Source organism: Balaenoptera acutorostrata, chromosome 3, assembly GCF_949987535.1.
Source record: "Balaenoptera acutorostrata chromosome 3, mBalAcu1.1, whole genome shotgun sequence".
NCBI lineage: Eukaryota > Metazoa > Chordata > Mammalia > Artiodactyla > Balaenopteridae > Balaenoptera > Balaenoptera acutorostrata.
Window position 1 is genome coordinate 38,590,066 of NC_080066.1, and position 15,467 is coordinate 38,605,532.

Consider the following 15,467-nt stretch of genomic DNA (forward strand, 5'->3'; position numbering starts at 1 on the left):
GCATGGGCATTCTGTTGTCACTCTAATCCCATTTGTCTTAGTCCTACCATTAAGGGGATTCAGTGCTCACCGCCAGTCTTTCTGCCACAGTTTTTCCAGTCACCTCTTGGTTAGCAGAAGTGTTTTCTTCTGTAGATTCCTCAAAAAAAACTCCTGGGAACAATATTTCCTATTCTGTTACTCTTGATTGACAGTAAAATTCTTGGGTTACCCTTTGTCTCCTTGGGAATTTTTATAAGTATTGCTCCTTTTTCTGCTAGCATTGAATTTTACCGTTGAAATTTTCAAGATTTTTCCCTCTTTTAAGTGATCTGATCTTTTTGTCTGGTTGCAGAAGTTGAGAAATCTTACCTTCAAAGTCTATCTTGAACACTGACTGTTCTGGGTCAGTTTTTCCCTGGGATACAGTGTGCCCTTTCAAGAACATCTTGAATTATATTTTTACATCATCTTTCTGAACTGAGTCTTTACATATTTGTTCTGTTTCTATGTTACAGTTTTCTTTTATGCATATGTTGTATCTCCTTTACTGTCTTCTGTAACTCATTTTCTCCCTATTCCTTTTAATTCTTTTTTTCATTTCATTTTAGTTGCTTTTTAAAAATTTCTCCCCTTTTTGTTCCTCCCTATATTTTCAGCAGTCTCTCCTCCCTTTTGTTCCTTCCAGTTTCATCTTCATTTCTGTATGTTTTTTCCCTTCCACTTATGTCTTCTTGTCTCCCTGCCTCTCCCATAAACTCTTGCACTTCTGCTTTGAGCTCTTGCTTCATAGTTTTCTTTTTTCAATTTTGTAAAGTATTTTATTACATTTTATCCTCTCTATCACAGCGTTTTTCTGGTATGTAGTCTTAGTCTGCCCTTTGGGTTTCCTGTTTCTTTCCTAATTTTTTTCTTGTTGCATCTTTATATAGATACTGCGCAGATTTCATTTTTATAACTCCTCTTTAAATAGGTGAGTTTTTCAGGGACCAGCTATTTGCAGGATGCTTGTTTAGGGGAGGTCCCAAGTCTGTGTTCCAGGCTGGCTGCAGTTGTCCTCATGATTTCAGGTTCCGGGTGAGTTCCTTTACCCTTTATTTCTACCTAGCCAAGAGAGATGGGCGTCTGCAATTTTTCCACCTTGCAAAGGCTATCTTCTCCGCTGCCACAGAGACCGGCTCTGTGAGGCAAATAGACCTTGTTTGGGTGGTTTCTCATTTAGCCCCAACTCCAGGTCCAAGGAAGTTCCTGTCTTCCAAAAACAAGGAATCTGTTTGGTCCCAGAGGGTGTGTTCTTTACCTACAAAAAGTATATTTTTGCAGGTCTTCCTGAGCTCTCCAGCTCCTGTGTCCTCTCTCGGTAGCATCCTTTCTTCTTCTTCTCAAAAGGAAAAGAGCCCTTGCTTGAACTCCCTGCTTTTGACAGCTTTTACACCTGTTTTGGCGCCTGGGATTGTGGTTATCTTCTTTTTTTTTAAAATGTATTTATTTGTTTTTTTTAAATTTTTGGCTGTGTTAGGTCTTCGTTGCTGTGCGCAAGCTTTCTCTAGTTGCGGCAAGCGGGGGCTACTCTTCGTTGCAGTGTGCGGACTTCTCATTGTCGTGGCTTCTCTTATTGCAGAGCATGGGCTCTAGGCGCATGGGCTTCAGTAGTTGTGGCATGCGGGCTCAGTAGTTGTGGCTTGCGGGCTCTAGAGTGCAGGCTCAGTAGTTGTGGCGTATGGGCTTAGTTGCTCTGCGGCATGTGGGATCTTCCCGGACCAGAGCTCGAACCCGTTCCCCTGCATTGGCAAGCAGATTCTTAACCACTGCGCCACCAGGGAAGCCCTGTGGTTATCTTCTAATTTTGTTGAAAATGGAGTTTGCATTTTTATTTATTTCTCCTTTTTTGCACTTGAAACACATTTTGAATAGCATTTAAAAATTATGACTTCATGATGCAGTGTTCAAATCAGAAGTCTTAACTGACGTTATCTATTAACCAACCGCTGGTCCCCATGATATCCTCTGTTAGGCCTTTTACTACACCTTCTCCATAAAGCCTCCACCACCACACTGTCATCCATCTTTTAAGCACCTGAAGCCCAAGGAAGATGCTATTCAGACTTATGAAAAGCCTTTTATTCATTCAACATGCCTACTCCACACTGGGCATTGTTCTAGGTCTTGGGGATAAAGCATGGAAGACTTTCTACTAGACCTTTGACATACCCTGTTCAGATGAAGAGGGTGGAGGACTCAGTTTGGGATTTTGAGGGAGTATGGTGGAAAGGGTAGAACATGACCTCTGGAGTCAGACAGACCTAGATTCAGTGATCAGTTCTGCTACTAAATATTTGACATTGGGATAGTTTATTGACTTTTCCATGTATTGGTTTACCTCAGATGGATGTTATAAAATTAAAATAAGTTACATATAAAGTGCTCAGCACATAGTAGATGCTCAACAAATACTACTTCCCCCCATGAAGAAGGGGTTCATTAAACAAAAGGAATAAATACTAGGAGTACTGGTATAGAGACCTATTTTTTTTAATTGTGGTAACATTTACATAACAAAGTTTACTGTCTTCATTTTTAAATGTACTGTTCAGTAGTGTTAAATGTGTTCACATTTTTGTGCAGCCCATCTCCAGAGCTCTTCGTCTTGCAAAACTGAAACTCTATACCCATTAAACAACACTCCCTGTTCCCTCCTCCCCTCAGTCCCTGGCAACCACCATTCTACTTTCTACCTCTATGATTTTGACTACTAGGTACCTTATATAAATGGAGTTATACTATATTTGTCCTTTCATGTCTGGCTTATTTCACTTAGCATAATATCCTCAAGGTTCATCCATGTTGTAGCATGTTTCAGAATTTTCTTCCGTTGTAATGCTGAATAATATTCCATTGCATGTATATGCCACATTTTGTTTATCTCTTCATCCATTGATGGACACTTGGGTTGCTTCCTACTTTTGGCTATTGTGAATAATGCTGCTATGAAGATAGGTATACAAATATCTCTTTGAATCCTCCTTTTCACTTCTTTTGGGTATAAACCCAGAAGTAACATGGTAATTCTATTTTTAATTTTTTAGGGAAACACCATACTATTTTTGGAAGGCTGTTTCTTGATGTGGAAGTATAAACAGTGTAGTCCCCCAGGGCATAATTTTAAGACCAGTCTTGTTTAACATTTTGTAAATTACCTGTATATGAGAATTTCACTATTAAATCGCCATTACGTATAGATAATGAAATAGTTCATATTGTGTAAAATTTTAAAACACCTCATGTGAGTGTATATGTAGACATAAAAGTGGTTAATAAGGCTTAATTAATGTAGGCAAACATATTTTATTTGTATTTGAATGTATGCTTTATTACACTCCCTCCTCGAGGTCAGAAGAAATACCCTAGTTACATCTGTTAGTGTATTCCCCTCACTTATTATGGGCAAAATATGGAGACCTGATGTGTCAGAAAACTTCATGTGTCAAAAATACATATGCACAAACTTGCTGACATGTCTTTTTTCTTGACTGTCCATAGCCTGTGGAGTATATTGGCCCTCAAATCCTCCATAGTTTAGTCTGGACTCTACGCCAGTGGGGTCTCAACTGAAGATAGTTTTTTCCCCCGGAGACATTTGATCATGTGTGGAGACATTTTTGTTGTCACAGCTGAAGGAGTGCTACTGGAATCTAGTGAGCAGAGCCAGGGATACTGCTAAACATGCTGCGATGCATGGGACAGCTCCCCACAACAGAAAACCCTCCAGCCCCAGATGGCAGTAGTGCCCAAGTTGAGAGACCTTGCCTTAGACCCAAACTACCTTCTCATCATTGTCCTCGGCCTCTCTTTTGCATAAACCTGACCTTTTGGCCAGACCCGGGTGCTCCTCAGACCATACACCAGCTGAATTGCTTCCTCCAGTGCCTTTCACCTGAAATCCTCCTCCCTGCTTCTCTGATGGCAGACCCAGCTTCAGTTCTCTCACTGTCTCGGTAAAACTGGCTCTGGTCTCTCTAGCCACTGCTCTCTTCCTTCTCTGACCTCCTGTAAGACTATCCCACTAATCTGGCACTTGGTTAACAATACAAAGTGGTACTTGCTCTCTTTCCAACTTAATTGAAAGTGCTTTGAAGGCCATGTCGATAGGACTTGATTTGAAATATGAAGTACCACCCCTTACATACCCCAGTGGGCACCTTGACCCACCTGGGGCTTCCCATGGCAGCTTTCCTGCCACTGTGGGATTGAGTGGTTTAGTCAGCACAATACTTGGCTGTCACAGCAGTCTGAGACTCAGCTTTGTTGGGAGAAGTACTAGCTAGATGGAAGGCCCACGTGTGAGCCTCATGACCAGAAAAATACTCACCCTGAACATGGTTTCTTATCTAAAGCTGGAAGATATGGGATGAGGACGGGTGCCAAGAAATGGGCCTATTTTGCCTCCAGCGGAGCACAGACTGGAGGATCTTATGAAGCCTGGGGGATAACGTTTCACATGGAAATGTGTGTGGACAGGAATTGTTCTGTCATAGCTGGACTGACTTAATGCCAGTCGGTGTTTATGATGATAACACTAGTAATGAAAGGCATCATTATTTATTTAGAACCCAATGTGTGCCAGGCACAGGGTAGGTGCTTCACACAGGTCATCTCCTTCAGCCTTCACCACAATCCTGGAAGGAAGCTGAAGCACTGAAAGGATGATTTGCCCAAGGTCACCCAGCTAATAACAAAGAGCGGAGCTGAAATTTAAACACAGTCTGACTTCAAATGAAGCCTCTGCTCTCAGCCACCACCTTGAGCGTAGCCAGGCCCTTCTGCACTGCTTTTGGAAGAGATTTGTGTCTTGATATGCCGAGATATGGGGGAAATCCCCTGTGGTCTCTGAGGCATTTGTTGTGAATCAGGTGCCAGTGTCAAGTATGACCACCCTGCTGCTGCAGGAAAGCCCACGAGGTTTCCTTCGGGTCCACACCGTCACTCCCACAAAGGCCTCTAACCCTTCTTATTTTTGTTTCCCCTTCAGGTGCACTACATTCTTCAGGAGGTGGTGATGGGTGGGATGGTGTTGGAAACAAACATGAATGAAATCGTGGCTCAGATTGAAGCTCAGAACAGGCTGGAGAAATCCGAGGTGAGATGCAGCTGTAATTTTGCCCTGGCTGGTTAGAGAAGACGTGGGCAGAAGGAGGAATGGCTGATGTGTGGGTTTGGGTTGCTGTGGAACCTTAGCAGTGTTTTCTACTCATCCTCTTTCTTCCTTGAGTCCATCGAAACTCATTGGTTTGAAGGCCAGCCCTGAAGATTAAAAAGGTAAGAAAAAGGCTAAAAGTGTGAATGGAAAAGCCAGGTGGCACAGGAAGGCAAACAGCTTCTGGCTTGGGAGGTTATGGCCCATGTTTGTGGTTTCTAATTCCTCCTTCAAAGCCACGTGTTCCCTGGAGGGACCCAGAATCCCCTTCTCTGATTCCAGTGTGGTTTCCTAGTTTGTGTGCCTATGAGTCTGGTCTCCCAGCAGGCACTTCTTGTGGTTTCAGACCTCAGAGTTGCCAATTTCCTTATTTCCAGTTAGCCTTTTAAAAAGCTACAGTAGAGTTTGGGCTGGGTTTGAAAATAGCGTACCCCAGGTCCACCCCCACATAGTGCTGAGTTTGATACAAATGCTCACAGTAAATTCCCATCCTTTTCCCCTGAGGTCTCTCCATCGCCTTCGTCAGCCTTGCCAGGGAGTAGAGGTTACAGGCATACACCTTCACACGTGGCAGAACAAGCAGAACAAATTACCTCTTCAATTATCTAAGTGTCTTAAAGAGCTTCATTGCTTTGTGTAACGGAACTTGATCTTGCGAAACCAGGAATGCTTCCTGTGAGGACTGGCAGTCCTGCTGAAGAAGCTTTTCCAGACCGCAACTATTGTGGCAACTATAGTTCTCTTAGAAATGTAGGCTGGGAAGCTTCCAGAAATAGTAAGTGAGTCAGAGGCAAGGGGTTTCGAAACTAGAAGCAATGGAGACTTGCTGGGCGAGGGTGGGATTGGAGTCAGGATCCTGAAAGTAGTCAAGAAGGACGAAATGGTTTTGAGAACATCCTCATCGACTTCTCCCCTTCTCCGCACACCGGGGCCGAGCCTGGAGAGTGAGGGCTGACCGCAGGCACCTTTCCTCTCTGTTGTTCGCAGACCTTCTGTGTCTGTGGGTACACTCCACCTCCTACGTGTCCTTCCGTCTTGTGGCCACATGACATTTCCAAAGCCAGCTCTTGTCCATTTCATGGTATTAGTTGGCAAGCGGTTGTCCTAAGCTGTGACATTCCTTTTCCCTTTAAGAATTTCCCTGTGACTGCCCTCCTCTGTAAGAGTCTTCAGTCTCTTGAGGAAAGGGTTTTGTTTTATTTTGTTTCATAACCCTGTTGCTGAATATGACTTGGTTAAACTTCCTTGGTTATTTCAACAGGCATCTATTGAACACCTACTGTGTGCCAGGCACTGTTGGCACTGGGGCTATAAAACTGCATAAGACACAGCCCACCTTTAGGAGTGCAGTTTGGGTCCCTGTACTATGGAACCCACTAACCTAAAGATTGTTGTGTTGGCCACCTTTGAGGCATAAGGAGGGAAAAATCAAAATGTGCATTGCATGTGCTCGGTTTGGACATTTTCTAGCCCTCTTTCACTTGTTTTTATTTAAGCCTTAAGCAGATGACACTGAGGGTTTCTCTCATACCCACCTTCACGTCTCCTCAGGGTGGCCTTTCAGCAGCACCCGCCCGGGCCGTGTCCGCTGTGAAAAACATCAACCTGCCAGAGATGCCTCGGAATATCAACATCGGCGATCTCAACATCAAAGTCCCCAACCTGTCCCAGTTTGTCTGAGAGTGGAAGATGGCTGAACTGAGTCCTTGGAACCAGCAAAGCCGAGCCAGTCCTGCAGCAAAACCCGCTCTGCGCCCTAGAGGAGTCCAGCCTCAGGCCGTGGCCCCTGCTGTCCCGAAGCAGGAAGGAGTCCTGTGTCCACTGGCAGCCTGTGCTTGCTTCTCACATGTGCGGCCTTGCCCATCTCTTGTACACACAGCCACTGCAGATGTGAGGGGCCCTGGCTTCCTCAGTGGGGGTCAGGTGCCCAAGCCACTCGCCCCCTTTACCTGCCACGTGCAGCCACTCCCAGGGATTGCAGACTGTAGTGAGAGGCCCCCCTGCTCCCAGAACCCCACCACGAGGATGTTCTGTGGCGCGAGTCTTCAACCTTAGCACCACGAGGCTCCCTGAGGTCCTGTAGCTTTGACTTTCCTGGTGAGGTGCCATAGCGAGAAAAGGGCTGACCCTCTAGATTTGGGGGTGTGGTGAGTGGCAAACAAGGGCAGGATGCTATGAGAGCCAGAGTTGCCTACTGACTCTACTAGAGTTGGCACACCCAGAATCCTTTTGTATAGCCATGCTGTCTCATCACCACCTCCTGCGGCATACACTCCCCATTGCCACAGTCCTGGCCCTGCTCTCCCAGGTGTTTATGTGCAGGACACAATCCAAATCATAAGCCTGTTGTTTGCCTGCCCCCCACATTTCTGCCAATAGGGAGGGCACCCCCACACAGCCAGAGGGGTCCCCCTCAAAGGGGAGGGGCCCTGTGTCTGTAGAAAGCAAAGCTGACAACATGTGGAACATCTAAGAATTATGACTCTTCTAGGTTTAAAATACATTCTCCTTCCGAGGAGCAGACGGGTCAGTTGCTGTGTTATGAATGATGAGTCTTCTTTGTACAGGAAACCCAGTGCTGTCTACACCAGCTTCTGAAGCATGAGAGCCTGAGCTGGGGTCATGTGTTCTGGACCTGGCACAGGGGAAGGCTGGGGATACGGGCAGCCTGCTGGCTGAGACCAGTGGCAGTGCAGCATCTTCTCCCCAGTGTGCGAGGGGTCCCTGCGTGGGCTCACTCTGGGCACGCCCTGTTCCCCTCAGATGACAGTCCTCTAGAGCTAGCTGTGGAAACCTGTAAGTGTTTACGTTCGGTAAGAGCCTTTCTTCCTGTGGTTAACTTAGAGCTGAAGCTGCTCCCCGAAGTAGTGCCTCTTACTCCTGCGCTGCCTCGGGGCCAGGTCTCAGATATGATGTTGAGCTGCCTTGAGATTAGGGAGCTCGCTGCACCATCATGGTAAAGCCTCCCGGCCTGGGGACTTCTCGTGCCTGCCGGCCGGTGGCCCAAACTATTTCCTCAGGCCTCCTGATGCTGTCGCAGAGTCCGTCTGAGATGGTGCCCAACAGGACCATGGTCAGGACCATGTCTTTTCCCGCTTTGAACAGTGCTTCCTGTGGTTGGTGCCCTTTGCTCCCTGTAGCCTCTTAGCCTCAGTCTTCTGGAACATCTCTGATAACCTCAGAGATGGGTAGTGTTGATCAGAATGTAGGCCCTCTTATGTTGGAAGAGGGAAATGTAGGTTTATATATCTATCTGATGTTAAAACCTCTCATATTCTTTTAAAGAGTTTAATTTTTATTTTTAACAGACATTTCAGTATATTCACATCCCTCTCACATTTGCTGAAAGTGATATAGGAACAAAGAAGGAAAACGATATTTATTTTGCACCTCCTGTAAGGTGGCATGAGCGAGATCCTTCCACAATCCTTACAACAGACACTGTTATCTCCATTTTGCAAGTCAAGAAAGTAAGACTCAGAGAGGTCAAGTAACCTGCTTTAGTTCACATGGGCTAAGAATTGAGACTGTCTGTCTGCCTAAATCCACAGTTCATTATTTTTCACTGCTCAAGATGGCTTCTCCCAATTTTATTTTCTTTCTTATGGGTAAGGAAACCTCAAAAAGTTTAGGTAGCTTCTCAGAAACTGTGGTAAAAACCGGCTTGGTAGCCAGTGACAGCATCAAAGAGTGTGAGCTGGGGGGTCCTCCACATGCCTCCATTGAACTGGTGAGGAAGCAGAAGCCCAGAGTGTTTAGTGTTGTGTCAAGGGTCACAGAGCTAGAACCAAGTCAGTTTTCTTTTTTCTTTTTTTTAAATTTTTATTGGAGTAGAGTTGATTTACAATGTTGTGTTAGTTTCAGGTGTGCAGCAAAGTGAATCAGTTATACATATACATATCAAGTTGTTTTTCTTGAGTTCGTTTCATGGCTTATCGCATTGCTGCCACATGTCCTGGATTTTCTGGAATAGTCTTTGAATGTTTTGCCTGCCAGAAACCAATGATTCCCAAAAGCCACTGACCGGTCCTAGAGACTCCAGCAGTGGGCATCCCAACATCATCCCTCATACTGCTTCTAAAAATGACATAAAACTTGAGCCTGGTCTTTTGTTTGGAACACTTGATCCCTTTGGATGAGCCACAGTAATTGTTCATTAACTACTTGAGGTTGCCTGCAAATCCAGCTACCTTTCTTGCTTGTTATCAGCAAAGCCATAAACTTTTTTGAAAAATAAGAGGAAATCCTCATTGGCCTTTTTTTGGAGAGGGATACAAATACTGCTGCTGAGAGATGTTGGTTATGAAAATAGGGGCCAGGTTTGAATTTGGGAGCCCTTGGCCCTGGATGGTTTACAATGAGGATTTCCTGAAGTGGTACAGAATACTGGGTTTTCAGTGTTCACTGCCACTGACAAAAATCTAATATTTCTCCATTATGCAATTTCTCAGTGCTTGGTGGATGCCAGGCTCAGTTCTGGGCACTGAAGGTTGTGAGCAGTGAGGCCCTGCCTCCTGCAGCTGTCTCTGCTGCGCATCTCTGAGTGCTCAGGTCGCATCTGACTGGCAGCCTGAATTTGTGGAGACTAGAGTCAGTGACTTTGTGTTTTATGGAATATTTAAAGGACAGTAACCCGTTTCCCAACCCCAGCTGACCCCATCATGCTCTGCTGTCTATGCTCCAAACAGCCTGTCTTCAAGCTGCTAGAACAAAAATACCATAGACTGGGTGGCTTAAATAACAAACATTTCTCACAGTTCTGCAGGCTGGTCAAGATCAATGTGCCAGCAGATTTGGTGCCTAGTGTGGGCCTACTTCCTGTTTCACAGAGGGCCATATTCTTGCTGTGTCCTGAAATAATGAAGAGAAAGCTCTGGGCTCTTCATCCCCTTATAAGGGTGTCAATCCCACCATGGGGTCTCCACCCCTGTGACCTCATCCAAACCTAATTACCTCTCAAAGGTCCCATCTCCAAATACCATCACATTGGGGATTGGATGTCAACATATGAATTTGGGACACAAACATTCAGTCCATACGTACCCACCTTTCTGCTAGGCCTGGTCATGGCCCTGTGCTTGTCACATTAAGGATTAAGTCAGCTATCTCGAGTCTTCTCAAGTCCCTGTTATTCAGGCCTCTGCCACTTACAGAGCCAGCCTTTCCTCCCCACCACCTCCACCTCCATGGAGCCAACCTAGGGAAGACCTCTCGGGCCCCAGCTTCACCAGGAAAGAAACCAGGGGAGTATGGCTGAAACCAGGCTGCTGGCTAAGTCCTGTCTCGTGGACCAGTCTTTAGTAGGGGATTTCCTTAGTGTGGTCCATGGGTTTCCAAATAGGATGCAACAGTGATCAGTGCCTGAAGATAAAGATCAAGAGAGAGTGTGATAGCCAGGACAAGAGCCAATGAGGTATGGGAGTCACCTGGGGTGGGGTGGGGATGTCGTCTCCTAGCAAACATCCTGGTCTTCAGCTTCCCGAGTCTCCTGCCCTACCCATCTCCTTGTGGTCATCGGGAGCCTGGTGTCCACATACCTGTGTGTACCAGAACGTGGCCAGTGCCCGCAGGTGGACAAATGGCTGATCTCATGGTTAAAATGTTGCCCACTGGGGAGCACTGGAGGATGCTACATCTGCGATGTCTGGCAGCAGTTGGCAGGTAGACGGGCCTCCTATAAGGCAGTAGTTCCATGGAAATGATTAATCTTTTCCAGAAGACTGTTCAAGTTCTTTCCTATTTCAATGAATTAATGTTCTGAAAAGGAAATTCACGTGGTTCAAAATTTAAGGTAACAAAAGGCTGTTCAGCCAGACTCTCACCCTGTTCCCCCAAACCACGGAGCACCCACCCCCATCCCTGGAAGCAACAAGTGTTTCCAATTTAAAAGATTAAGAAACAAAGCCCCTGGATTTTTATTACTGAAACTGAGAGAGTGTACTTTCCTCAAAGAGTTCTGTTCCATTTGACCTTGGTGGTTGACCTCAGTCCACTACAATCCTGCCGTCCTCTGTAGAGAGAGAGGCCTCCCAGACCACCCCGTCCTTGCTCTGCCTCTCTGTTTTCCATGGCACTCTGATGTCCTGTGTGTTTGAGTTGTAGTTTTTATCTCCCCTACTAGGATGTACGCCCCTCAAAGGCAGGGATTTGTCTCTCCTGTTCAGTGCTGTGTCCCAGCTGCTATGACCAGTGCCTGGTATGTACTGCTCAATAAATAACTATTGAATGAGTGAATAGTTGAGACAAATGGTAACTCATTCTAACAGCAACTTGTAGCTTATGCTCTCCAGGGCCCTATACTCAGTCAGCATTTGGGGAAAGAACCTGGGTAATGGCATTGGGAACAGCCTATAGGGAGGGACCAGGTGATGGCCTGTGGAGGATGAGGGAGAGGAGAAAGGCAAAGCTGATGACAGTGGAGCCCACGTGACCAGAGGACCAGCGAGGGAGAAAGACCAGAGGTTGGGTGTGGACATGTGACACGAGTTGCCTGAGAGTATCTGGGGCACATGTCCACCAGCCAGCTGGGAACCTGGGAGTGGGCAGAGAGGAAATGAATGTCCATCCCAGAGAGATGGTGGTTGAAGCCATGTGGGCGAGCTATGTGGCCAAGAGGACTCAGCCTGTGGGCAGAGAAAGGGAGATGAGAGTCTAGACAGAGGGGCAACTTCAAGTCGCCGGAGGACTTTCAGTGGGAAGGGCCCCTGCTGAGAGGCCAAGGGGTGGGACTTAGAAGAGATGACCTTTCTTGGTCTTGCCATTGCTCCTCCACCCCAAGCCCTCTAAGTGAGGCAGCGAAATGAGGGAACTTGGAAGGGGTGGTTCTAGCCTAGTGGTGGGGTGGGTCTCACCCACAAGGTGGTTGTATAAGAGTGTGTGTCACAAGCTAGCTCTGATGTACAGAGCCTTCGGAAGGTCAGTGACCACATCCATAAAGGGGTACCAATAGCTCCTGCCTTAGGGCACTGTTTGAGGGTTAACAGAATTGATGAAGACCACAAGGGACTCCATAAACACTGGCTGCTGTCATCATTGGGATTTTTGCAGAGGGAATGGGAGCTGAAGTAGATGCAGTTAGCTGGGAGAGGTTTGGTGGTGCTGGGAAGGAGAGACGGACGTCTGTAGTGCTCAAGTCCTGGCAGAAGGCCTCAAAGGTGGGGCTGCAGAGGGATGATGGGGACAGTGGATGCTGGCCTGGCCCCACCAGTGGCCCATATCTAGAGGCCACTGGTGGATAAAGCTGTAGGGGAAGTGGTGGAATTTCTGGAAAGTGAAGCTTCCCTTACAGTGAGGAGGTTGAAGACATAGAAGAGCGAGCTTGGGATTGGTAGGACCGGAAGCGTGGGGGACAGAGCCTAGAACTCCCTTCCCCCAGAGTCAGGGGGAAACGGAGAGGTCCCAAAGACACAGTGGGAGGAGTCAGCATTTGGCCAGGACAGGGGTGAGGGCCTCTGGCCAAGCAGGCCTGGCCGAGGGTTGGGTTCCTATAGGGACTCCACGCTTCCTGTGAGAAATGGGATCTTTAGGCTTTCTCAAGACCAAACCTTACATTTTTTTTCAACTCTGATATCAGCCTGGCCTGAGGGCACTTGGGTATAGGGGTGCCCTCCCCTCCCGCCTAGGATTGGACCACACTTTCAAGAGGGCAGGTTGGGGGTTATTTTCTGTATTGGTGATGATGAATGCCCTTTACAAACCCATGGGATAAAGGCACAGCTGAAATGACAGAAAAGAGGAGGTACAGGTAAATATTTATTCATTTATTATTTTAAGAGTTCAGCTATTGAACATGTTACAAAAGAGGTTCAGTCAAAAAGCCCAAAGCCCGTGTCATCATCAGACTCCTCAGAGTCTTCTTTCTTTGCTGCCACTGTCTTTTCAGCTGGGGCAGCAGTGGTGGAGGCGGCAGGACCTCCTGCTGGTGCCGCCCCAGCTGATAGGCAGGCCCACCAGCCCCTGCCTTGCAGATGAGGCACCCGATGTTGGCACTGGCCAGAGCCTTTGCACACAATCCTGGCCAGAAAAGGTCAACATTTACACCAGCTGTTTAATGAGGGCGTTGATCCTCCGTGACTATCACCTCATAGTTGTGCAAGATGAGGGCCGAGTAGAGGCAGGTGAGCTCCGAGACGGAGGCCATGGTACAAGCGAATGAGAGGCGTTGTGTGGTGCTAGTCGCCGGATTAAGTGAGGGCCTCACCCCAATGCAACCCAAGCTTCCTCGGAGGGACTGAGCACCCTAGCGGCAGCTGAGGAGAGGCAGCCAGGTGAATTTTTCAAAGACTGGGATCCATTGACTCCCCAGGCTCAGGTGACATTCAAAATATTTACCAACAGGTCTGTCTCAGGCACCGACAACTGGAGGTACCAGATGGGGGCTTGGGGATGTTACTGGTGGTCCATGATGCTTCTGCCACCAGGCCCTACCTCTCCTGTGGTAACAGAGAGGAGAACCCAGGAGGTTGCCACACCTGCAGCTGCTGCAGTTTGCTCCTGTGCTGGCCTGGGTAGGACCCTGTCGATGGCAACTGCGGCTTGGTGAGTCAGTGTGCCTCTTCCCGCTGGGGCCCTGAGGTGGGAGGGGCAAGGAGCCTCCTCGTACCCCATCCCTAGACCCTTACAAGCTGAAAGTGAAACTGGAGGCCAAGAGACACAAGCCCAGGGCATGCCCACCGCAGAAGATCACCGCCTTTGCCCTGGGCAGCCTGGCACTGAAGCTTTCCTCCAACCTCCCAGTTCTGAGCCCTTGGCACTGGTCGCCCTTCCCTTGACCCCTCTCCAAGCCTCCGAGTGGCTCCCCAGCTGGCCGCGGGCCACACGAATCTTACTCTGGCGGGCAGGCCTGAGGTCGCTGCATGCCAAAGATGGCAATATGTACAGCCTGGAAGGTAATCCTCTCTTGCTAGGAAAGTGCTTCTCTAACTGAGGCAAGCTAGGATTTGAACTGCTAACTGCTAAGCCAGCTTTTCTGGAACTCCTTTTGTGTGTCTGGGAGGTACAGCTAGCTGGTCCACGAGGAGGTGGCTCCCGTTCAGATGCTGGACTGTGCACTCTGGGGTGTTTTCTGCTGAAATTCCCTCTCGTTTTTTGATGAGTTTCCCAGCCTCTACCTGCCTCTTCTCCACCAACTGGGGCCTACCTGGGCCCTATGAAGTGCCAACCAACCCATCAGCTGTTTATTGTGCACGATGATGTTACAAGATTGGAAGGAAATCCCTGGGTCCAAGGTCTGTGCCAAACAGGCAAGTGATACAGTGATGCTACCTGGCATTGCGCTGTGCCTGGCACAGGTTGGTGGCCCGCAGCGGGCCGTCCTTTCAGGCCTCTCCCTGAGCCGCAGTGCTCAGGGTTACAACCCTTTCCTATCAGGTCACCCACTCCCAGCTCCAGCCCAGACCTGGTGAGCTGCTCTTGGCTCCCGTGGCCCCAGAAAGGCCTCAGACTCCAGGCCGGGCCGGGCCTTGGCCCTGGCCATCCCCTCTGCCTGTCTTCAGGTCTTTCTCACTCGCTCGCTTCAGGAGAGTCTCTGCACAAATGTCGCTGTCAGAGGACTTCCCTGCCCTTTACTATTTCTCATGGCACTTATCACCTGACGTGATAGTGTTTGTAATGTCAAACTCTGTTCTTTTCACTATTTTTTGCTGCTGTTTTGCTGTGCCTAGCACAGTGCCTGACCCACTTTAGCTGTCAGGTAAATAAATGATTGTTCATGAATGAATGAATGAATGAACAATTCTACTGTTCCCCTCTCAACATGCATGGAGCTCCACACCTACTCCAGGCTTGAGGGCAGGAAGCTCTGTGGGGTGGGAGTCATGGGGCCTGGCTTCTCAATTCACTGCATGAGCCTGAGTGAGTCATGTAGCTGCCTACTTCTAGTTGTAGGAATAGTGTATGAGAACGCACTTATCATAGAGACATAAAGCCCTGAATGGGATATAAACTTGGTTTGAATCCTGGCTCCACCACCTGCTAGCTGTGTGGCCTTGGGCAACATCCCTAACCTCTCTGTGCTTCTGTTTCCTCATCTGTGAAATGGGAGTAAAACAGCTTCCTTGAATCAGTCAAGGTTCTTGGTTGCAAACAATAGCACCAACCCAGAAGCTTACTAAAGGGCCATAGGGAAGCTCTCACGCTCAATGGAAAGGTGGAAAGCCCAAAACAAAGCTGTGCATGACACAAGGAAAAATATTCTCTGGAGCACGACACCAGCTCTGCCAACACTGGACCCCAGGGCCACAGACCCTGCTGGCCTTCCCTGAATAGATAGACTCCTAGGCAGTGCCTCTGATTG

The 15,467-nt window shown here is 47.8% G+C and overlaps 1 protein-coding gene and 1 pseudogene across 2 annotated transcripts in view; one reads left to right on the plus strand and one right to left on the minus strand.

The window, feature by feature from the left end:
- AP3S2 (adaptor related protein complex 3 subunit sigma 2) overlaps window positions 1-14,895 on the plus strand; it is a 60,185-nt gene extending 45,290 nt beyond the window's left edge. The window contains exons 5-7 of one of the 2 annotated variants that reach the window (XR_003621685.2): window positions 5,009-5,116; window positions 6,725-11,369; window positions 13,511-14,895. Coding sequence is in view for 1 of the 2 variants with exons in the window: in XM_007194341.3 (XP_007194403.1) it covers window positions 5,009-5,116; window positions 6,725-6,853 (237 nt within the window). In the remaining variant the exon portion in view is untranslated. Of the gene's footprint in view, window positions 1-5,008; window positions 5,117-6,724 lie in introns of both variants that reach the window. The other variant, XM_007194341.3, reaches the window with a different exon arrangement.
- LOC103004490 (60S acidic ribosomal protein P1-like) lies at window positions 12,979-13,313 on the minus strand (annotated as a pseudogene).
- Window positions 14,896-15,467: the final 572 nt, after the last annotated feature.